The sequence below is a fragment of the Hemicordylus capensis genome, chromosome 3 (genome assembly GCF_027244095.1).
Source record: "Hemicordylus capensis ecotype Gifberg chromosome 3, rHemCap1.1.pri, whole genome shotgun sequence".
Lineage (NCBI taxonomy): Eukaryota > Metazoa > Chordata > Lepidosauria > Squamata > Cordylidae > Hemicordylus > Hemicordylus capensis.
In genome coordinates, this window is record NC_069659.1 from 102937521 (window position 1) to 102961435 (window position 23915).

A 23915-nucleotide genomic window follows, 5' to 3' on the forward strand; every position below is an offset into this window, starting at 1 on the left:
TTGCAGAGACATCTAACATCAACACCCTCTTAGGGAGTTGCTTTGATTTTGTTGTGTGTGTGCTTGTGTATTTTTAAAAGTGGACAGTCATGGTTAGTTTATTTATTGCATTTTTCAGGATCAAATAAATCTGGGCTAGGCACTGTGGAAAACAGAATGCTTACCTTGTGGATCCTTCTTATACTTTAATACTTTAAAATAGCATCGTCTGAAACCCTGGAGAGCTGCTGCCAGTAGTGTGGACAGTACTGACCTAGATGAACCAATGATCTTAGTCAGTAGAAGGTGGCTTCATATGTCACATTTGTTCTGTTGTTTCCCTGGTAATGTGGTTCTTTCCTTTGCCAATCCATAAGAATCCCAAGATCATGTGAGAGATGTTGATGATGTAATATCTTCCCATGCCAGCATTGTTGCCTCCTATATGACCTCAGGGTTCCTATGTTATTGAAGTGCCATTGGAAGGTCTCATAATGCAGTGGCTTCCATGCCATTGAGGTAATATAGTGAGCATGTGAGTACTAGTCCCGTCCAAGCACTCACAGTAACATCAATAACTGTGTAACTGTAATTATTATCTGGTTTTGTACCCTCAGTTTCTTCCATTTTAGTTCAAAATTCTGAACAGACCTTTAAAATCCTGGCCATTTGGAAGACATAGTTGGAACTGTGTCAGACTGAAATGTAGCATCTAGCTGTATGGCATTTTAACATATTTGACAGCTTAAATAATTTATTAAATGGTAAATGTGAAGGTAGGCCACAAAACACTATATGTAGAAGAATGCTATAGGCTAACCATTTCTTATGGACTGAGGTAAAAATGGGGAAAAAAAACCTTTCATCTTCAGATGTGTAATTCAGCTTAATTGCTTCCAGATAAATAGTGTATATGTTTGAGATGAAAATAATTACTAGCTTTGTTGATATATTTGTACAAACAATCCAGTGATGGGGCTTCTCTGTCTGTGAGAAAAGTCTATCAAACAGGAATGGAGAGAATGTACATATTTAATATGCTTAATTAAAATGCATCAGATGAATGTGTAGCTTTCTACTTTGCATCAGCTTTTGTAGAATATTTCTGTTGTCTTCCCAACCTCCAATAAAGGGGCTCTGCATTCAGTCAGCCTTTACTAATGCTGAGTTGTGTACTTATGCTGACTGGGTAGTTGTGTATGTATTTCATCTTAAAAGTAACAACAAAACCAGGAAAGAATTATCTTCTTAAGTAGTTTCTGCATCCCTAAAGATAGCTATTCTATCCCACAGAGTTTCTGCAGACAACAGTTTTTAGTAGTTTCGGCTTACAATGATCAACCTAGAGAAGTTCTTTTTTTTTTTTTTTAATTGCATAATAAAACATTTTTTGAACATTTGAATAAAATTACTTTGTCCGACTCAGTATTCTGTTATGATAAGGAAGATCCTTTCTTGAACAGGGATGTGTAGAACGATCAGAACTTGAAAAGAAGGTATTTTATGAAAGAGGATAAAGCCTAGCAGGCTAAATTGGTTCTTTTAAATGTTCATTTTAATTTTACTTCATAGAGTACTTGGTAGGAAAGTCCCAGGTGTTCCCCAGACCTCATCCAAGTACAGGACAAAGGAAATGAAAACATAAAAGCCCTGCTGGATCAGACCAAAGGCCCATCTAGTCCAGTGATCTGCTTCATGCAGTGGTCAACCAGGGACTTCTAGGAAGCCTGTATGTGGGGAGAGAAGGCAATGCCCCCCTCCTGCTGGTGTTTCCTAGCACATGGTGTTCAGGGGAATGCCTTCTCTGATCTTTACTTTAGTTTTACTATGAAGAACAATATAGATAAGGACATAAGAGAGCTTCATTCCAGAGGTTTTGCAGATGCTCATACAAAGTAGCATTAATGCCAACTTGGAGGTAGTGGAAGAAGGAAAAAGAGAAGTTATTAAAGATTTAATTAATCTGCATTTACCCAATAAGATTTTAAAAACTTCTGTACAGTCATAGATGTCATAGCTTTATAGAAGAGGTCCTTTAGGTGAAGAACTTGACAACATTTCAGCTTGCAGGGTTCAAGAGTAGGGATGTGCAGAATGTTCTAAGCTTGGAATGTTCTCACTCAAAACGGGCCATTATGAGTGTTTCATTCTGATGTGACCGTTTGCAAGTCTTGTCAAATATGGGCATGTGCAGAATTCACGTTCCTGTGAGCTCAGGCATCCCAAAATGGAAGCTGTGGTCCCACAGTTCCAAGCATATGGTGGGGTGCTGCTGTTTTAGCAATCATCTATCACTTTTGTCTCGCCCAGTTCAGTGCCAAGTGTGTTGCCAAGTGTTCACTTTTCACGATGCCACTATGAGTGCCAAGACAGGCCTCTGGCTTCCTGGGTTTTGTAGGAAGCCTACGAAGTCTGTCATAGGTGATCTGTTTCCACTGAGCCCCACCCTCCCATCTCTGGCTAGAGCAAGGGCTTAATCCTGTGTTGGGCAACAGGACGCATGGCCTATAGCAAGGAAAGACCATATGGATCGGAAAGGAAGCTGGGTTGCATGTGATTTTGAGCAGTCAAGTATCAGAATGGTAGGATGCAAATATAATAAATACATAAACGTAGCAGTGCTCTCCAGCACATGCAAACTTAGTTTGCTAATTTTATCATCTGCAGGGAATCTCTACAAATGTAAGTCATGGTTATTTTACATATACTAGTCATCCCATAATGGTGTTGTCATCAAATAAAGAGCATGCATGTAGTATGCTTAAACCTAAAGAAAGACCTGAAAATATTTGCTGCATTTATATACTCAGATTGTATATAGCATACTAATTTTCTTACTCCATTGCCTTGGATGGCCTATACTGTAATAAGAATCTAAGCTAATCAATTTGTATAGTCATGTGCTTTTCAGAGTGGCATCTTCCATGCCCTGACTTGTTTTCCTGTTGCTGTATTAGAACACAATCCACCAGAAGCATCCCTTTTTCAAATAATTGGGTACCGTGCAGCAGAGCTTTTGTGCTCTTGTATAATGTTGATGCATTTCATTTCATGTTGTACAAGACATATTTCCAAAAGATCTTGTATTTTTGCATGCATAGGCCTAATTTCTATTGTACTGCAGGGTACAATATGCAAAATGCAGGGTTTTCCCCCTGTAAGCCAGTCTCTAGTGAAATACACTTTTCAAAAGAAGGTACAGTCCATAAAATAACAGAGGTCACTTATATTTATGTTGTCCATTTACTTATTTATATAGCAGTGATAAAATCTGTCATAAAATTATTTCCATGTGATTACAGTGGCCCACATGTTACACAGGTTTAGGAGAGCAGAGCAAGAGCTCCATCCTTGCAAGGTGCTGGTAAACTCGGGCTTCCCTCACAGTGCAGTATGTGTGGAGTGGGGTGACAATGCAATTTTTGGCTTCTATTGCAGCAAAAGCCCTTTTCATTGCGAAAAATATATCCCTGTGCCTAGGCTTTGCGACCCTCAAAGACATATTTCTGGCAAGAAGAAGGTTTTTGCAAGGAGAGAGAAGTAAAAATCACATCCTCTTCTCCCCCACCTTGTGTGATGCAAGGCAAGTCTTGAGATCAGCTGTTTTACCAGCTTAATGCAATTACATAATCATGAATGCCATTCAGACTTAGTTGGTGGATAGCATATTACTAATGATGAATATGCTGTTAATAATATCATATGTTTTTGTGATGATACTCTGATGCAACATTTTAAAATAATATTGTAGCATTTTCTTGGGACAAACAGGACTTACATTTTGGATTTACTTGTAAATAGAGTGCTAAAGAGGTTAAATGCATACATCTGCACCTGAAAGTGTATTAGAACTTAAGAACAGCCCTTCTAGATCAGACTCAAGGTCCATTCAGTCCAGCATCCTGTTTCACACAATGGTCCACCAGATGCCTCTGAGAAACCCAAAGGCAAGAGGTGAGGGCACGACCTCTCTCTTGCTGTTGCTCCTCTGCAACTGGCATTTAGAGGCATCTTCCTCTGAGGCTGGGGGTGACTTATAACCACAAAACTAGTAGCCATTGATAGTCCTATCCTTCTTGAATTTGTCTAAGCCCCTTTTAAAGCTATCCAAACTAGTGGCCATCACCACATCCCATGGCAGAGAATTCCATAGATTTAATTATGCGCTGTGTGAAAAAGGACTTCCATTAGTCCTACATTTCCTGGCCTTCAGTTTCATGGGATGACCCCTGGTTCTAGTGTTGTGAGAGAGGAAGCAAAATCTCTCTCTGTCCACTCTCTCTCTCCTCCATGCATAATTTTATACAGCTCTATCATGTCATGTCTCTTTTGCAAACTAAAAAGCCCTAGGTGCTGTAGCCTTATTTTATAAGGCAGGTTCTCTAGGCCCCTGATCATCTTGGTTGTCATTTTCTGCACTTTTTCTTGTTCTACAATGTAGAGATGTGCACGAATAACTTCAGTGCCAGCAGGGGTAGTACTTTAAGGGCGGGGGAGGGTATACTCACCCCTCCTGCCGCATTTCCTCCACTGGCACTCTGTTATCCTTAAGCCCCTTGGGGCGGCAGTGTTCCTCCCTGCCACCCCGTTTCCCCCATTGGCTGGAAGTGGCCAGAAGTAGCGAGTGTGTGTGTGCCCGTCTGCTGTGCATGCACATGATGGGCGCACGGGCGCTCGCTACTTCCAGCCACTTCTGGCCGATGGGGGAAATGGGGCGGCAGGGAGGAACACTGCCGCCCTAAGGAGCTTAAAGATAACAGGGCGCCGGCGGGGGAAATGCAGTGGGAGGAGTGAGTACACCCTCCCCCACCCTTAAAGTACTACCCCCGCCGGCGCCGAAATGCCGAACCCCCGACCCCCAGCACCGAAATGTTTCGGGCACATGCCTACTACAACATCCTCCTTAAGATATGGTGACCAGAGCTTCACACAGTATTCCAGATGTGTGCACACCATAGATTTGTATAAGGGCATTATAAAATTAGCCTTTTAATGTTAATTCCCTAGCATGAATTTACCTTTTTCACAGCTGTTGCACAGTGAGTCTACACATTCACCAAGCTGTCCACCATGACCCCAAGATCTCTTTTTCTTTGTCAGTCACTGACAGCTCAGATCCCATTAGTGTATCTGTGAAGTTGGGGTTTTTGCTCCAATATGCATCACTTGCTTCCATTGAACCACTTTTGCCATTTTGTCGCCCACTCACCCAGTTTGGAGAGATCCTTTTGGAGCTGTTCATAACCTCTTTTGGATTTCACTTCCCTAAACAGTTCAGTGTCATCTGCAAATTTGACCACTTGTCTGCTTATACCAACATCTAGATAATTTATGAACATGTTAAAGAGCACTAGTTGCAGTACAGATCCTTGGGGAACCCCACTTCTTACTTCCCTCCACTGCAAAAATTGTCTATTACTGCCCTTTCTTTCCTGCCCCTCAGCTAGTTACCAATCCACACATGAGCCGATCCCCTTATCCCATGACTACTATGTTTACTCAAGAGCCTTTGGTGGGGAACTTTGTCAAAAATGTTTTCGAAGTCCAAGTATACTATGTCAATTGAATCATCTTTATCTACATGCCTGTTGACACTCTCAGAAAACTCCAAAAGGTTTATGAGGCACTACTTACCCTTACAGAAGTCATGCTGGTTCTCTGTTAGCTCATGTCTTCTGCCTCCAAGCCATCCTCCTCTTCCCTAGCAGCTCTTTGTTTTCTTCTCTGAATGTTCTACTTGTTTAATTTGAAGTAATAGGCTGTGGATCACTTAAGTGGCCAGCATCCAGATAACTGCTCATTTAGTACCAGGTATTTAAGGCTGTTTTAGACTTTGAGATAAGCATCCCACAAAACTTCAAGGGAAGAAAAACTCTTGAAACGGAAGGAGTTTCTAAAACAGTTTGTGATATTCCAGAGAGGTAGATGAAGCTCTGTAAAAAACAAAACAATACCTTGAGTACAAGTCTTAGGCTAGCCTAAAACAGTCCTTTACATCTTTACCAGTATGTTTACCAGAACCATTGTTCTCCCAAAAGCCAAAAATGCCCATGCTGTCATATTAGTTGCACATGGGATAGTGAGTAGATCAAAGTTCAACTCAACTGGTGATGATCTTGAATCAGATTTAGAGTATTCCTAAGTAGATTTGAGTCTCTATCTCTTGACTCCCTGGGAGAATGTGTGCTCACAATCCATTACCACAGTTCCTCTGTTCCTGCCAGAAAACAAGAATTCAAGGGGTATCCGAACTAGGGGAATATGTTGATCCATAGTTAAAATCTTGTCTGGATTGTCCCCCAGTGTTAACACTGATGCATCTATACCAATTTCAGGCCTCCAACTGCTGAAACTATCAAGGCCTATATTCTACTGTACTGCTTGCCAAAATACTCTAATTGGGTAATGCAAATAAAACAACTGAAAATTCATTTGTGTAGTAACATTTACATATGTTTATTTGCATAAATCTAGACTTCTTAGCAACTCCTCATTGGGGGGAAATTCATTAAAAAGTGCAACAAGCATTTATGCAAATGAGTAAAGAGCTATGCTGAACTAAAAGATTAATGTCTCTCTGCAATTTCTAATCGGTTGTGGTGGTGGGATCTGACTTTATCTACTTGTGTATGCCACTTAAGCTTTAAACTGACCTCTCTAATAATATTTGAGATGACATTTAGTTGGGGTTGTTTAGTGTCACAGTACAATAGTTGCCTCATCCTTTGGATTACTAAAGCTAACAGTATTTATAAGATAGAGTTAGGCATAGTTGCTCAATCACTTCATTTCCATGGTGAAATTGCCATTTCCCCTAAATGTCAGTTTAGAAATGTTTTCTGGCTGTTCTCTTGCTTCTCTGGGCACTTTTTAATTTAGATGAAGTATTTAGCTGACCAGAATGCTGAATTCATAGCAATCTAGTCCAAACTTCTGTGTCTTTTTTAAACAGGTAGTACGAGACACATCAAATCAAATACATATTTAATTCAATATACACCTTAGTTAAATTTAAATGTGACTTTCACTTTTAGTTCATGGTGGTAACTAAAATGCTGATTTTGAGTATAGCTGTAATTTTGGTTTTAGCCATAATTTAATTATTTTCCGTGTACATAATGTGAGCCATCACTTGGTTATAACATGAAGCATAAATCAGTACAGTCCTAGTCTTGGATTGTAAAAATTAGTCCAGTAAGAAAATGTATTTTTAGGCAAAATGTCCTACCAAACTGTCAGTCACAGAATGAATACTCAGAAGGAATAATTCCCAGCAATTCCTCTAGTAAGTGAGAGTCTGGGGGTAAAATATTCGAAAACATTCTATTCTTTGAGAGTATGCTTTAGAGTTCCATTGTTTTATTGCAGCAATCACTCAAGAGAAGTGCAGAGGGAAGGAATTGAGCAAGGCTGCTCCTTTGTCTTTGTACAATGCCAGGTACACATAGACTAATACTGTGACATGAGTTAGGTCACAAAGATTCACAGTCCCTCAGTTTCAGCAGAGTTGGAGAAAGCATATATTCAATTCTTACCAGTGCTGCTCTGTACAACAATCTGGCAGACAGTTTGACAGTGCAGCTGTAACATCATTTATTCTTGACAGCCTATTTTCCCACTCTTTCTGTAATTTTTTTCAACATGTGTCATTCACTATACACAGTACAAAGTTGCTGAAATTGGTTTTCCATTATAGTCTTTCTGGCAATCACTGTAAATGTCAACTCTACTAATTAGGTACCTATCTGTTGATGCTGTGATCACCTTCACAGTCCCAAGTTTAAGATAAAATGTATAGTAAAGGCCAGCATTGTAAGTTTTCAATGAAGGGTAAGATGTACAGGTGAAACTCGGAAAATTAGAATATCGTGCAAAAGTGCATTAATTTCAGTAATGCAAATTAAAAGGTGAAACTGATATATGAGACAGACGCATTACATGCAAAGCGAGATAAGTCAAGCCTTAATTGGTTATAATTGTGATGATCATGGCGTACAGCTCATGAAAACCCCAAATCCACAATCTCAGAAAATTAGAATATTACATGGAACCAAGAAGACAAGGATTGAAGAATAGAACAATATCGGACCTCTGAAAAGTAGAAGCATGCATATGTATTGACTACTTGGTTTGGGCCCCTTTTGCAGCAATTACTGCCTCAATGCGGCGTGGCATGGATGCTATCAGCCTGTGGCACTGATGAGGTATTATGGAAGACCAGGATGCTTCATTAGCGGCCTTCAGCAATTCTGCATTGTTTGGTCTCATGTCTCTCATCCTTCTCTTGGCAATGCCCCATAGATTCTCTATGGGGTCAGGTCAGGCGAGTTTGCTGGCCAATCAAGCACAGTACACTGTATACTTTTCAGAGGTCCGATATTGTTCTATTCTTCAATCCTTGTCTTCTTGGTTCCATGTAATATTCTAATTTTCTGAGATTGTGGATTTGGGGTTTTCATGAGCTGTACGCCATGATCATCACAATTATAACCAATTAAGGCTTGACTTATCTCGCTTTGCATGTAATGCGTCTGTCTCATATATCAGTTTCACCTTTTAATTTGCATTACTGAAATTAATGCACTTTTGCACGATATTCTAATTTTCCGAGTTTCACCTGTATGAATGGGTGGTAGAACAGTTAATAGTGTTAAGTCACACAAGCCAAATTTGTATACAGGTTACCAAAAAGCTTTCTAATTACTGTAAATTAGAAGCAGGGGGAAATGAATTGCTTCACTACATTATTGCCCTATTGTTTCTTATATGCTGTTGCAAAACAGGATAGATCTTTTAAAAAAAATTAGATGGAGCATTGTCTTGACTCGTTGTAGTAGTTTTAATGTTTATGGCCACACTCCTGCCAAACACTTCTTTGCATATTCTGTATGTGGATAGAATATATTACATTAGTGATGTCAATGAAGTTGTTGTTCTTGTTACTGTTATTATTAAAATATTTATATCCCACCCTGCCAATACAATACAGCTTGGGGCAGGTCACAGCAGTAAAAGTAATATAAAGTTTAAAACAATATGACAAATAAAACATAGCATAAAATAAAATAAATGAGAACAAACACAATTAAAAACAAATGAATAAAAATTTAAAAGTCCATCAATTTATAATTAATTTTTTAAAAAGCATCTCTAAACAGATGTGGTTTGAGTAAGGATGTGCATTAATAAAGATTCGTGCACTTATTCGAAGCACAGATTGGGTGCCTTTAAAAGTGAGGAGAGCAGGTCTGTACCTGCTCCTCTGCTGCTACACATAGCTTCCTGCTGCAGTGGTGGGCCCCCCAGCACACCTCACATCACAATGGCATGCAAATGGCCACCACACATTCCCAGAGGCCATGTATGTGCCATCGTCATGCAAGAGGTGCTGGGTGGCACACCGCCGCAGCAGGAAGCTTCATGGAGTAGCAGAGGAGCAGGTATGGACCTTTTCTCCTCACTTTTCAAGGTGCCCAATCTGTGCTTGGAATCAATGCACGAATCATGATCTGTGCACATCCCTAGTTCTGATTTTTTTTTTAAACCTAATGGAGGGCGCATGGCGAACTTCTTCTGGGAAGGCATTTCATAAGCCAAGGGATCACAACCAAGAAAGCCCTGTCTCTTGTCCCTACCAACTGAATCTCAGTCGATGGCAGGGCCACGAGCACTGGCAGGGTTCGAGATGAAAAACCCAGAGCCCTGGCAGATTCATATGGGCAAATGCGGTCGGAGAGCTACCCTGGCCCCCAGTCATGTAGGGCTTTAAAATCAGGCCTGGAAGCAAACTGGAAACCAATGAAGCTGCCACAGGATAGGTGTGATCCTCAAGGAGTGACTAGAACCCACAAGCAGCCTTGCAGCAGCATTCAGGACCAGCTTGAAGGTTCTGAACCATCTTCAAGGGCAGCCCCACACAGGGTGCATTGCAGTAATCCAATCTGGATGTTACCAGTGCATGAGTGACTAAGGTCCGATTCAACTTCTCCAAGTAGGGCCGCAGCTGGTGTACCAGCCATAGCTGGTAAAAAGCACTCCTGCATACCACCACCACCTGTGCCTCCAAGGACAACATTGTGCCAAGAACCAACCCCAAGCTGTGAACTTCGTAATTTCTTGACTTGGAATCTGAACCTCAGTGACTCATAATGATGATTTTCAATACAAAGGAGAGCATTATAGCACCTGAGTTTTTAAAAATTGATTTTAAAACAAGTTTTTAAACTGTTTTATATTGGGGGATGTGTTGTGTTGTGATTTTATTATTATTATTATTATTATTATTATTATTATTATTTACATTTATATCCTGTTCTTCCTCCAAGGAGCCCAGAGCGATGTACTACATACTTGAGTTTCTCTTTCACAGCAACCCTGTGAAGTAGGTTAGGCTGAGAGAGAAGTGACTGGCCCAGAGTCACCCAGCTAGTTTCATGGCTGAATGGGGATTTGAACTCGGGTCTCCCCGGTCCTAGTCCAGCACTCTAACCACTATACCACGCTGGCTCTTGATGTGTATTATGTGTTTTTATTGGAGTTCTTATTTGGATCAGATTAAAATTTGATTCATAGAAGAATTCTACCCTTCCACCCAAACCTACCCACCAGTTCTCTTGCCTGACTACTGCTGTGGTTGTTGCAGCAGCAGGGAAGGAAGTTTCTTCTCCTCTGAACCACCTCCAGATGACCGCCCAGTGACTATCTCCTACACTTTGGAACTATACATTATCCATTAATTTAGAACAGTCACTTCTCTGATGTAAAGTAGGGATGTGCAGAACCAATTTGATCGCGAACCAAACTGCCACGATCTGGGCCAGTTTGAGTGGTTTGATTGTGAATTGCTTTGAACTGGTTGAGCTGGTTCGTCAAATTGACTGGCCCAGGCGATTGGTTTGACTTTGACTTTCCCCTCAGCCAGGGTTCCATATCTTTCAAATTTCTGGACACTCTTGAGAACCTTGTAATTCAATGCTGGATTGAGAAGATCATAGTTTCAGAAGGGGGCTAAACTCATGACAGTTTGAATACCTAGATTCAAGTTATTTTTATTCCCGTGTCTAGAAGAGATACTTATAGTGATATTCCCAGCAATGGGGGTTGAGTTCCAGGGAGAATGTGGCTAATTTGAACAACATATTTTATTAAATCGTTGTGATAAAAACTTAATAAAAGACTGAGAAACAGCAAGCCCTTGCAGAAGATTAAATGCTTTACTTTAACTGGGTGAATTGTATTATCCTTAGCACATCACAGAATATGTAATGTTGCAGAGGTTAGAGTGACCAAAGAGCCCAGGGTTTAAATCTCCACTCAGCTATGAAGCTAACTGGATGATCTTGGGATGATAACTTGACCTGATCAAATTTACCTATTCCACAGGGTTGTTATGAGGATAAAATTGGTGAGGGATTATATATACCATTCTGATCTCCTTGGAAGAAGGGCAGGATAAAAATGAAATTGTTTAGGGCAATCACTTTTTAACTACTTGGGTAGATGGGACCTGCAGTTTAACTCATAGCTTTCCAGTGCTGGCTCAATGGGTTGTTGAGCCATTGGCCAATTTTGCCCTGCCCCCACCCCTGCTGCTATGTTGGCTCTCTCACTTTGATCTCAGCAAGAGCCTATTGGAAATTGTGACGTGCGGGCATGCTCCCTGACACCATTATGAAAGGTGCACATGTACCTGTCGCCATTTTCTTGCTCTTGCTGTGGCCAGAGAGGAAGAATCTGTTCTCTAGCTTTCATGAAAGAGCTGATTTTACCGCTCTGGCCATGGCAAGAGCCCATGCATCAGCGGCGGGGGAAAGCGGCAGTTGGGGCACAACCAGGAAAAGGCATTGCAGCAGCTGTTGCAGTACATGGCAAGACTGCGTGGCTGGCAGTGTGCTAAAAAAATCACTGTGTAGGGGCCGGGGTGTGTGTGCTAGAAGCTGCACACCTTAGAGGGAACAAAACGGCACCTCTAAACTTCTGCGCCGTTGGCCGGTGCCACTTTGGCAAACATCCGAAGCTGGCCCTGCAGCTTTCATACTGGAATTCGGGTCTCAGTGTTAAAGGTACTTTATTGAGGATTAAATACCGGCTCTGAGACTGATATCAGAATTTCATTCAGAAAGTTTAGCACCAAACATTTGAAATTGGAAATAATTGAGGTGGGTTTTAAAGGGCTACATGTATTCTAGTACTAACTTTCAAAACAATCATAAAGGCATTTTATTTTGAGTAAATTCTTAATAACCATTTGTCATTCCAATCTGCAAATTATTTCCTAGTAAGGATTTAAGTATACAGAAACAAGGCCTAATAACTTATCTGAGCATGCATCACCTTCTACTTGCTGATCATCAGAGCAAAATAACTCTGTTGCATTCCCTGTTGCAGCTCTAAATATTTCTTTGGGTATTGTGTTTCTCTGTGTATGAGACTTACAAGGTTTTAGTCTTTTATTGGCCATCTTGCCATGGAGTCAGTCAGCTTCCCACTAAACTGAAGGTCTAGTTGATTTTATAATATTAGGACTGTATTACTTGTCTCCTGAAGTTTATATCAGGAACACAGCAAGAAATCACAGAATGGTGAGGCATTTGGATTATATTAGCCTGATTAAAATTTCCTTGTTAAATGTACATTTCCCTTATATTATGCATACATTTTAAAGTGGCAAAGTTCTTGCTCAGCCCTTTGCCAGCCTTTTGATTTGGCGGGGAAATTATAATCTGTATCTTATTCCAAAGACTTTAAATAGGATTCCATGAGTATCTATAGTGATTTTGGCATGCAAAGAAGAGCGATTAAAATGCATAGAGACCTTTAAAAAACTGTCATATCCTATTTCAAAGTATACTTTGAAGAGCATTCATCAGTTCTTATGTTAGAACCATCCTTTGATCACATTTCAACCTCTAGTGAATTCCTTTCCTTGAATGTGACATTGAAGCATAAGAGAATTTTCTTTTTTCTGTTTTCATTAGATCAGGAGCACATCACGGATCATCCTAGTGTATCTGCCTTCCACCATTCTAGTAAGGAGTCTATTTTCTGGCTTCCACTCAAGCAAAAGCAAGGTATGCAATTGCATGGTTTATATGATGTGTTTCTTCAAAACACTCTGTACCATTTTTGAAAATATATTATGTTTACATAGTTCAGTTGCCATACAACTATTTTACTCTGCTGCCTCCTATTCTAGTAGAACTCACTAGCCTGCCATCTCTGCATCAAAACAATCACACTTTAATGGATTACATGTATTTCCCAATTTAACCTTAGTATGAATATTCACTGATTAGCTCAGTTAACATTTTTAGCATATACATGTGTTTGTGGAGGGAGTGGAGGACACCCTTTGGTTTAAAGGAAAAGTTTAGTCGTAAGTTCTTTTGTGCACCAAATAGCATGCAGTTTAAGGCAACAAGGCTTAATTCATACATCATATAGTCTCACATATGTTTGCTTACCAATTAGTCCTCATGCACCCACAATTTCCCTTGGTCTTTCAGTTCCAATCTTCTTTCTCCATAGATTGGGGGAACTCTGAAACTGTGCGTTTCAGCGTTTGAAAAGATATATGCTTTTACAAACTCTGTTACAAACTCTTAATTCTGATAATCAACCTCTTATATACACATAGCTCACACAAGCCCACTTTCTGTGCAGACTATATATTTGACTGGGTGCCACTGGCATTTAAAGGTAATATATAAGCAATGGCTGCACACAAGATGACACAGAAGCAGTGGGACAGTAGAAGACTAGCAGGAGTCACCTGACTAAAAGAGGACAGAACAAAGAGGAGGAGCAGAGGGTAGAGGGGCAAGGGAAAGATATGGATATTAGGAGAAGTTAGGAGAGGAGGGTGACAGATTTATAAAGCAGGAAGGAGGAGGAAAGGAAAAAGCAAGATGGGGTCCATGGGAGCCATTTTGGGAAGTAAGGATGACTCCTGGGAAACAACTATTGACCTGGAAAATCTAATCCAAATATCACTATTCATAGTAGTATATGGGAGAATGTAAATTATCTTTTGTAAGAGGAAGGGCTTGTCGCCAAGCTCACAGCAACCTCACTGTGGGCCTGGCAAAGCTCTCAGCTCTTTCAGCATCCTAAGCCATCAGACTTGGATGAAGTAATGTGAGAGACTCCAAGAGGTGTGGAAATAAGTTATGTTCATGGGTGACATAACTACTTTAATAAATAGGCACTGCATCCATGTACACCCACTCTCAGTGGGGGATGGAGGACTGGGAGGTTGAAGTACCACTACCCCATGACGTCTGAAAATGTGTGTCCGTTTAGTGTATAGAAACATACCCAATCCTAAAGATAAAGTACCAAACAGTGAATAATTTACAAGCTACCTTATGGATAAGTAGTCTTTGGGTGTGAGAATGGCTTGAGAGCTCTCTCTCTCTGTGGGTTTTGATGAGGTGTGAATGACATGAGAGTATGCATATGTAAGAAGGTTTGGTGGATGCTATGAGGGATGGCCAAGATTTAAAACTATAGCTAAATTCATTTTGCCCTCTTTTCCATGAACCATCTCAGGTTTTCATGTGTGTTGCTTGTACTGCTTTTCTGCGGGCTCCCAGAAGCCTCTCTGCTTAATGTTTGAGATTGTAGGCATATGGGTCTCACTTTTGACACGCCCAAGAACCTCACAGCATTGTGAGTTCTCCATTTGTTGGCATATTGGGGAACAGTCACTTAATAGGCAGTGGGACAGTTACTCCCAGATTTAGCAGCTGCCAAAGCCGAATTGTAAGGGAATTAGCCTCGTACCTTCCCCATGCTGGGATGCCTAAGTAGACTCCCAAAGTTAACTCACAGATGTTAACTCTCCATTCAAGGTCTCTCTGCACAATTGACCCTCTTTTGGTTTACCTTCCCTCTAGATGCCTCAAATGTGCTAAAAACCAATTACCTCAGCAGGGAAATCAGATAAGGCTTTGTGATATGCATTCCCTCTTTATCGAAAGAAGGCTAAAGTAGATGATAGCAACTCAGATATGTACACATTAAGATTAGTTTAGGTGTTTCCGACCTAAAAATGTTACCGAGTTCAAACGTCAAATCACTCTATTTGCATAGACCTATTCAAACATTGTGTTGTTTGGGCTTTAACTGCCCCTGGTTTCTTGAGCCAGTGTGCTCCATTTTGTCTCCAGTGCCCCTCACTTGGTTTCCATGTTTTGGAGTCACCCGTTACTTGAACGCTGCAGTGGACACTGGCCATACCACTTGGCCATGTTTTGCTCTGTGGGCTACCCTTGCTTCCAGGCCCTAGATTGGCTCTCTTGCTGGATCTGATCTGCACAGCCCTCCTCACTACCCCCTGGAGTTGGCTTCATGAGAACAGACACCCTTTGGATCTATCCTTGCCACCTAACTCCTTTGATTCTTCGCTGCTGTTTGCTGCTTGCCGGTCCATCACCGAGGAAAGAGGTTCTTTGGTTGCCCTTGCAAGTACAGGTTCCACAAGGATCCCCTCACCGATAAAGGAAGGAACGAGGTTGTATGATAACTGCTGCACCCCAATCTGGGCTCCCTCTATCCCTGTTTCTTCTTTCTTAAATCCAAGAGCCAGTTTCTCTGAGCCTCCTTTCTCTGGTCAGCCTGAAAAGCTACTTTAATTTGGATATTAAACTAAATTTCCTCTTAGCAGTTGTATAGTTAATCTTGTAATGTATTTTAGTAATAACATTGCTTTAAGTGATTTTCTTATTCCATTGTACCCCTTACCCTCAAATAAAACATGCTCTGTTTTTGAACATCTTTCTCTTAGTCATTTTCCTGTAACCAATGCTTTGCATTAGAATTTATTCTGGTACGGAACTGCTCCACTCTGAGCTAATTTCCCCACACGAAGCCCAAACATAATTTTGGGGTGCTCACCAACCCCCCTGGGGCAGTTCCGTTAACATGTGTGTTGAAGAATTAGAGGAGGATGCAGGTTGTAGGTTCAGTAATGGTTCATTATTGATGGTTCAGTAGAAAAGCATCAGTTGAATACCTCATTGTGCAGCAGTAATGTTTATAATTCCACCTGTTGGATTCTGCCCCCTTCTTTTGTAGAGATGCAAGTATAATGGAAACACCTTATCAGGTTTGGGTGTGTTAAACTTTTTTGGTGAAACATTAATGCCTCAGTATCAAACTACTATAGGGACATAGGTAGCTGCCATATACCAAATCAGACCATTGGTCCACCTAGTTCAGTATGGTTTACCCACACTGGCAATGGCTTCTCCAAGGTTGCAGGCAGAAATCTCTTTCAGATCTATCTTGGAGTAGGGATGTGCAAACGGTCCAACGGTCCGGTCCAGAGGTTCGGGGGTTTGAGATCGAACCAAACCTCCCCCACTCCGGTCCGTCCGTGAATTAAAAAAATTTTTTTTAAAAACACATGTCTAAAAATTCCTTTAGCCCCTTCGGGGGGCTTTCTGTAGGCCGCAGGGGAATCCGCGAGGGTTCCCCCTCCCCCCACTGGCCTTCCTCATCACCACTGCGGCTGGGTAAGTGTATCCTTTTGGGCCCTTTTGGGCCTCTGTAATGACAAGTGGCGGCCATTTTGGCCATCACCGCGCATACGCAAATGCCATCTGCGAGGCCAAGAGTCTCACACTTACCCAGCTGCGGCAGTGATGAGGAAGGTCGGTGGGGGGAGGGGGAACCCTCGCGGACCCCCCTGCGGCCTACAGCCAGTCCAGCCTTGAACCTAACCGGGCCAGACGGTTTTGTGCACACCCCTATCTTGGAGATGCCAGGGAGGGAACTTGGTACCTTCTACATGCAATCATGCAGGTGCTCTTCCCAGAGCGGCTCCATCCCCTGAGGGGAATATCTTACAGAGCTCACACATGTGATCTCCGATTTAAATGCAAACCAGGGTCGACCCTGCTTACAAAGGGAACAAGTTAAGCTTGCTACCACAAGACCAGCTCTCCCACTCAATGCTTCTGTGCTAGAATCTCCTGTGAGATATGATTAGCAGGTACTTGGATCTTTTGCTAAGTGAAGCTTAAGCATTACATAATTAATAGTGAGCTCGGCCATCCATGCAGTCAGTCAAGTTTGGTTTTGACAGCTGCGTGTGTCAGGTGGGTTCGGTGACATCTGTATAACAGAATGGGTCTCCCTTGCTTTGCATTTTGTGTGGGGGAGTGAATTGAGGATTAACAATCCACTCCCAGTCCTTCATCCCAAAAGCCTGGCAGTTAGTATATTTGGGAATATCCTGACATCTGGGGCTAGTGCACATGTGAACTTGATGGAGGATGGAGCATTTGAATTTTGCTGCAAGAGAGTGAGTGAGTGGGTAGGCAGTTTACCATCTACTCGACCAACCCTAACAAAAGCTTCCAGGTAAATCATTAGTAGTTAGCAAGCTCTGCCATATATATATACTGCCAAATCCTGATGCCTTAAGTCCCTATGGTACTTCTGCTTCCCCTCTATTTGGAGGAGGGGGAGCTCAGGGGGAAACTGCACTTCACGCCTGCTCATAACTTTCATACTGAAGGGGCAAAGGCTGATGGTAGAGGTTGCCGGCACTGACTGCCAGCTACCCCTAGGCCTCCAGCTTGTAGAGCAGGGCTATTCAGCTTTGGCCTTCTTGCAGATATTGGCCTATAACTCCCATCATCTCTGATTGTTTGCCACTGTGGTTGTGTATGCTGGTAGCTATAGTCCAAAAAACAGCTGGAGAACTGCAGTTGAGTAGTCCTGTTGTAGAAGGACTTGGAAAAAGCCCACTGTGGGCTTCTTACTTTGATTTTGTTGTTTATCTTCTCCATAACTCTTCTTTATAATCTAGTAATATCATAACTCAAGTTCTTGACAAATGGAGTCATTTAAATTGTTCACTGTAGCGAAAGATTAATTTAATTAAAATGAATACATCTACTCTATTCCACTAGTGTAATTCTCTTCTTTTTGATATTCTATCATATATTTGCTAAGCTTAACAAACTGTTCTAAACATCATTATGGTAGAAATAATAAATCATGTACATCATTTTTGCAAGCCTATCCCTTGCTCTTATAAAAGGGAGTTTAGATTATCCAATATACTACTTTGAATAGTGATGTTTGGATTAGCTAAACTTTGTGCTGTTGAACAGGTCTGAGTTAATTTACAAGTGGTATTCTTATCACTGATAGACTTCAGTTTGCAGTTAGGCATAAGTTCAGTTTTTGAAAGTATTTTTTTGTGTTTCTATCCTTGGTGACTGAAACAAGGAATATATGATTCTGTATTGAAAATATGTTTATTAAAATATGTTATGTACTTTTAAAATACAAAAAATAGATTAACACTTTGATTTGCTCTGGATTCAGTATTATCTGGGTTTGGTTTTTTTAAGCAATGTATATCTTTTTAAACCCTTTGGAAGGAAGTTGAGTATGACAACTTTTATGCTGTACAGCAATTTCACATAAACCAAATGCACACCCTACTAAAAGTATAACCCAAACTTGGCCCATTATGAATTTTGATTCTGAATCATGGTATGACAAGCATGACTTTTTAAATGTTCTATAGAAAAGATCCTTGTTCCTCCATTTATATGCTGTATAACAGGGATTCTCAAAGTTGAGTCCCCAAACTTTGATCTCCAGATGTGTTGGACTACAACTCCAATCACTCCCCAGCCACGCTGGGCTTGGCCCACTATGGCTGGGGATGATGATGATGATGATGATGATAATAATAATAATAATAAGAAAAATCAACCACAAACAGCAAGTGCCACCTTTGTAAAGAAGCAGACGAAACCATGGACCACCTAATCAGCTGTTGTAAAAAGACTGCACAGACTGACTACAAACAAAGGCATGACAAAGTAGCAGGGATGATGCACTGGAACATCTGCAAAAAATACAAGCTACCTGTAGCCAAAGATTGGTGGGACCATAAAATTGAAAAAGTGGTAGAAAATGAAGATGTAAAAATATTATGGGACTTCCGACTACAAAAAGACAAACATCTGCCACACAATACACCAGATATAACTGTAGACGAGAAGAAATAAAAACAAGTCAAAATAATCGACATAGCAATATGCTGGGATAGCAGAATAGAAGAAAAAGAAATAGAAAAAAATCACCAAATACAAAGATCTACCAATTGAAATTGAAAGGCTGTGGCAGAAAAAAACCAAAATAATCCCAGTGGTAACTGGCGCACTGGGTGCAGTTCCAAAAGACCTTGAAGAGCACCTCAACACCATAGGGGCCACAGAAATCACCATCAGCCAATTACAAAAAGCAGCTTTACTGGGAACAGCCTATATTCTATGACGATATCTATAACAATTGACAATAAAATTCAGCCATCCCAGGTCCTTGGGAAGGATTCGATGTCTGGATAAAACAAACCAGTCAATAACACCTGTCTGACTGTGTAAACAAGATAATAATAATAATAATAAAATCTCCAGGCTTAGATCAGATGCTAGTAAATTGAAAGATATGAAAGACAAGAAGCTGAAGAATGAAAACACCAAACAGTATCTGATCCAGAAATACCACCTAGATTCAAGGAAAATTAGAGAAGTCCTGGAAATAATAAAGCAGCAAATAACGAAGGTGCAGTCCAATTTTTAATTTTCTTTGCTCTTTCACTTATTAATTCTGGTTTTATTATTAGATCTTGCATTTGTTGGTTACATTTTTGACCTCTTTCATCCAGCCTGCTTTTTTATTATAATCTATTGGATTGTCCCATAATTTCCCCCAGAACTGCACTGTTTCTTCTTTATTTGGTGTTTCTAGGTTTCTTGCAGTTTCTCCTTCTATGCTTTGGTAGAAACGTCTCTGATTCGACTGGAATTGGAGATTCTGCCTGTGTTGTGTAATTCTGGCTTCGTATCTGCTAATCTTCTTTGACACCGCTGTTATTTGCTGCTTTATTATTTCCAGGACTTCTCTAATTTTCCTTGAATCTAGGTGGTATTTTTGGATCAGATACTGTTTGGTGTTTTCATTCTTCAGCTTCTTGTCTTTCATATCTTTCAATTTACTAGCATCTGATCTAAGCCTGGAGATTTTATTTTCTAATCTAATCTTCCATTTAGGTGATGTACTGCTTTCTTTTTTGACAGGTCCACTGATCTTATATCCGAGCTCTTGTGTTGTTATTGTTGCTGTACTGTACATTAGTTGGTTTGTTTCTTGCAAATTATTGGTTGTTATTTCTGCAAGTGCAGCATTGACATCTTTTAATACCTGACAAGTTGTTTTTTGGCAACTGTTTTTAGAGCTGGAAGTCAAACCCTGGTGGTTGCTTGGTTCATGTGCTCAGTTATTTTTTGCTTTAGTTCTTGTTGCTTTTCTGTTAAACGGCATTTGGGTTTTTGAGGTGAAGGCAAAGTGGAGGTTGCCTGGTTTTGATTTTTAAACAGTTCAGCAACAGTGGCATCCTCTATTTCCAACACCACCTACTCCTGAGCAACTGCTTCAGTTGGTGGTAATTCTTCTTCCATATCTTTAGCCTGTGTTGCTCTTTGCAGTTCTTCCAGCTCAACTCCTGTGAATACTTTATTTCTTATTATGAATCTTCTCTTGTCTGCTAGCCTTTGTTCTGTTATTTCTGTATCTGGATGCTTCTCTTTCCAAATTTGGTACATTCTTTTTAAATAACCTCTTCTAGTTGGACAAGACTTGTAATAGCAGATCATTATTTCCTTGTTGGCATTTTTCGTTTTTGTTTTTTGTTTTGGTTAAGCAACGTTCCTTCTAGTAACTTTGCTGTCTTCAATCCTGATTGCTCAACTGAAGATCCTGAGTCCTGTTGCCAACTTGCCACCAGATGTCCAGGGACTCCAGCACCTGGTGCGGTCCTTGTTGACCCAGGTGACGACCGATCCAGTATAGATTTATTAAAGTTACGTCTCACCATATTGTTGATGGGAGAGGCACTCTTTGTCTGGCTCCTCTAGTGAGACCTGTCCAGTATGGTTGGACCTCTGGCATAGCTCTCACCTTCCTCAGAGCATGCAAGCCCCACAACCATGCCAAGGTAGTGCCTCGCTGGGCACTAATAATAATAATAATAATAATAATAATAATAATAATAATTATTATTATTATTATTATTATTATATTTGTGCCCAGCGAGGCACTACCTTGGCGTGGTTGTGGGGCTTGCGTGCTCTGAGGAAGGTGAGAGCTATGCCAGAGGTAATTATTATTAATTAATAATAATAATAATAATAATAATAATAATAATAATATTTCTATACCACCCTTCCAAAAATGGCTCAGGGCAGTTTACAAAGAGAAATAACAAACAAATAAGATGCCTCCCTGTCCCCAAAGGGCTCATATTCTAAAAAGAAACATAAGACACACACCAGCAACAGTCACTGGAAGTACTGTGCTGGGGGTGGATAGGGCCAGTTACTCTCCCCCTGCTAAATAAAGAGAATCACCATGGTAAAAGGTGCTTCTTTGCCCAGTTAGCAGGGGTTAACTGGGAGTTGTAGTCCAACAACATCTGGACACCAAAGTTTGAAAACTCCTGTTGTTAAAAAAAAATCACAGATTTAGATTCATGGGTCACACAACTAAAATGACATATATGGCTTATTATTACTGAATCTTCAAACGTTTATGACTTGTTTATGACCCTCAGTGAAATCCGAGGAGCTTGAGAGTTGATTCATATAACCATATTTCATATTTTTTGATGAAGTCAATATAATTCGACTTTAGCATTTAATTTGGATTTGTTGAATAGTTTGCCGAATGGTTCAGCATATGTCCATAGCACAAATCATTGCTTCTTAGTCCAAACTACTTCTCCCATTGCTGTGCATGGTGGATGAGGTTCTCGTCCACACTTGCAGACATGCTTTGCCTTGACACTGCAGACTGTGTATAGGACTCTATTGTATCAGCAACTTGCTACAATGAACTAATTGTATGCAGGGCCTCGGAGGTGAATTTTGGTCAGAGCAGGACAAAGAAAATCCAGGACAGACAGGCAGAAGTGGGTAGGATTTAACTGAAATATTTTGCGTAATGTGGTAGAGCAGAGCAGATCCTTGGCTGACACTTATGAGTCTGATGTAGACAATAGCAATAGCAATAGCAATAGCACTTACATATATATACCACTCTATAGCCGGAGCTCTCTAAGCGGTTTACAATGATTTAGCATATTGCCCCCAACATTCTGGGTACTCATTTTACCGACCTCGGAAGGATGGAAGGCTGAGTCAACCTTGAGCCCCTGGTCAGGATCGAACTTGTAACCTTCTGGTTACAGGGCGGCAGTTTTACCACTGCGCCACCAGGGGCTCCAACAAGAGTTGGATGTTGCTCCAAGAATCTTAATTCTGAATACTCTTCTTCCATAACAATTCAGTGTTATGGGTTAAATCTTTTCTAATAGTTTTATAAGCCCCACATTCTAATATGTTTTAAATTTATATCATAGGAAAAAGGCAAGAGTAATAGCCTATCAAAATGAATACAAAATTATGATCCATATTAAAACATAATGCTGTATAGCAGTTGCTTCTTTTTGCTTTCATAAATGACATTAACAGATCTGCACGGTAATTGTAGAATCAATTTATTTAATTGTACTTGGGTTAGTTGGAAGCCTAGTCTTTGAGTTGTCTGGTTTTTGTTCTTTGCGATGCTTTACTTTTTTATATTTAACTAGTGGAGCTGCTTCCATGTTGTTAAATCACTGACATATTACTTGCTAATCTGATGCCCATATTATCCATCTCCTGCTCTGCTTATTGTAGATGCAAGCCAACATTGCTCCTATAGGCTGAGAGACAGTAGGTTGATTGATTTGTGGCCTTGTGCACCACAGTCTGCTTTGTTCTGCCCATTACAGACTGAGGCTGACAACAGGCTTTGTGCTTCGTGGCACTGGCAGCCCCACTTGCTCTGTCCATTGAAGTACTGACACTGTGTAGTAGAGGGGAAATGGGACATTGTTTTTGAAAGGAGAGACTCACATGCCCTTGTCTCCTCTGATTGTCAACTTGGTGGGAGATAGAAAGCCTATTGCCCACCAAGTCACATCTCCACCCACTCACTCTACCCAGTGTGGTTGATGGGAAGAAGGGGCCAGAGGAAGTGTTCAAAAGCTCCCACCCGACTCTAGTTTAGTGCAGTGTAGCTCAGTTATTGTTTGCCATAAGCTAAGAGCATGGGTGAACCTGTTACACACATGAAACATTCTGACAATCAAGGAAGAGCTCAGTGAAATGTCCCAAAGTGAACTAGTCCAAAGGGATATGTAAAATTCTAAAAATTAACTTTTTAGGTAGTGCCTTAGGGAAGCTACCCTGTCTCAAGGATTTGTTTTCCTTGGGTTTACTAACTCAAGTTTTGTTATAATTTATATTAACTTCCTGTAACCAATATTCAGATAATATTTCTCAAGTGTCTTAATATCTTCAGATCTCTTCACTAAGAACTTAATAAAAGCCTTCCTGTATCAGACCAAAAATCCATCCAGTTCAGCATTTCCCATAGTCGTCCGCCAGATGCTTCTAGGAAGCCCATAAGCAGAGTACGAAGGCAACAGCCATGCCCTCTGTTGTCCTCCAGTAACTAGTATTGCGTGGCATAAAGGTAAAGTGCGGTCAAGCCGATTCGACTCCTGGTGTCCACAGAGCCCTGTGGTTCTCTTTGGTAGAATACAGGAGGAGTTTACCACTTACGATTTGAATTTATGAGATCACCCAGCATTCTGTATGTGTGTCCATGTGTCCCCCCCATCAACTTCGCAACGCCTAGGCCAATATGAACCAAATCAGGTACAGTTGTAGGGACACATAGGGACACCTCAATGGTCTAGTTTGTGATGATGCCATGGCGGACATGTAAACTTTTGAGGCACAAGTGGGCTAACTTGTGAACCGCCTAACTGATTTGAATGAAATTTGCTACAGATGTAGAGA

At 40.7% G+C, this 23915-nt stretch overlaps 1 protein-coding gene across 3 annotated transcripts in view; it reads left to right on the plus strand.

Moving 5' to 3' along the window:
- Positions 1-23915, plus strand: part of CFAP47 (cilia and flagella associated protein 47) — a 503999-nt gene that overhangs the window by 398457 nt on the left and 81627 nt on the right. For all 3 annotated transcript variants that reach the window (XM_053311021.1, XM_053311022.1, XM_053311023.1), the window contains one exon: positions 12957-13049. In XM_053311021.1, coding sequence (XP_053166996.1) covers positions 12957-13049 — 93 coding nt within the window. The remainder of the gene's footprint in view (positions 1-12956; positions 13050-23915) is intronic.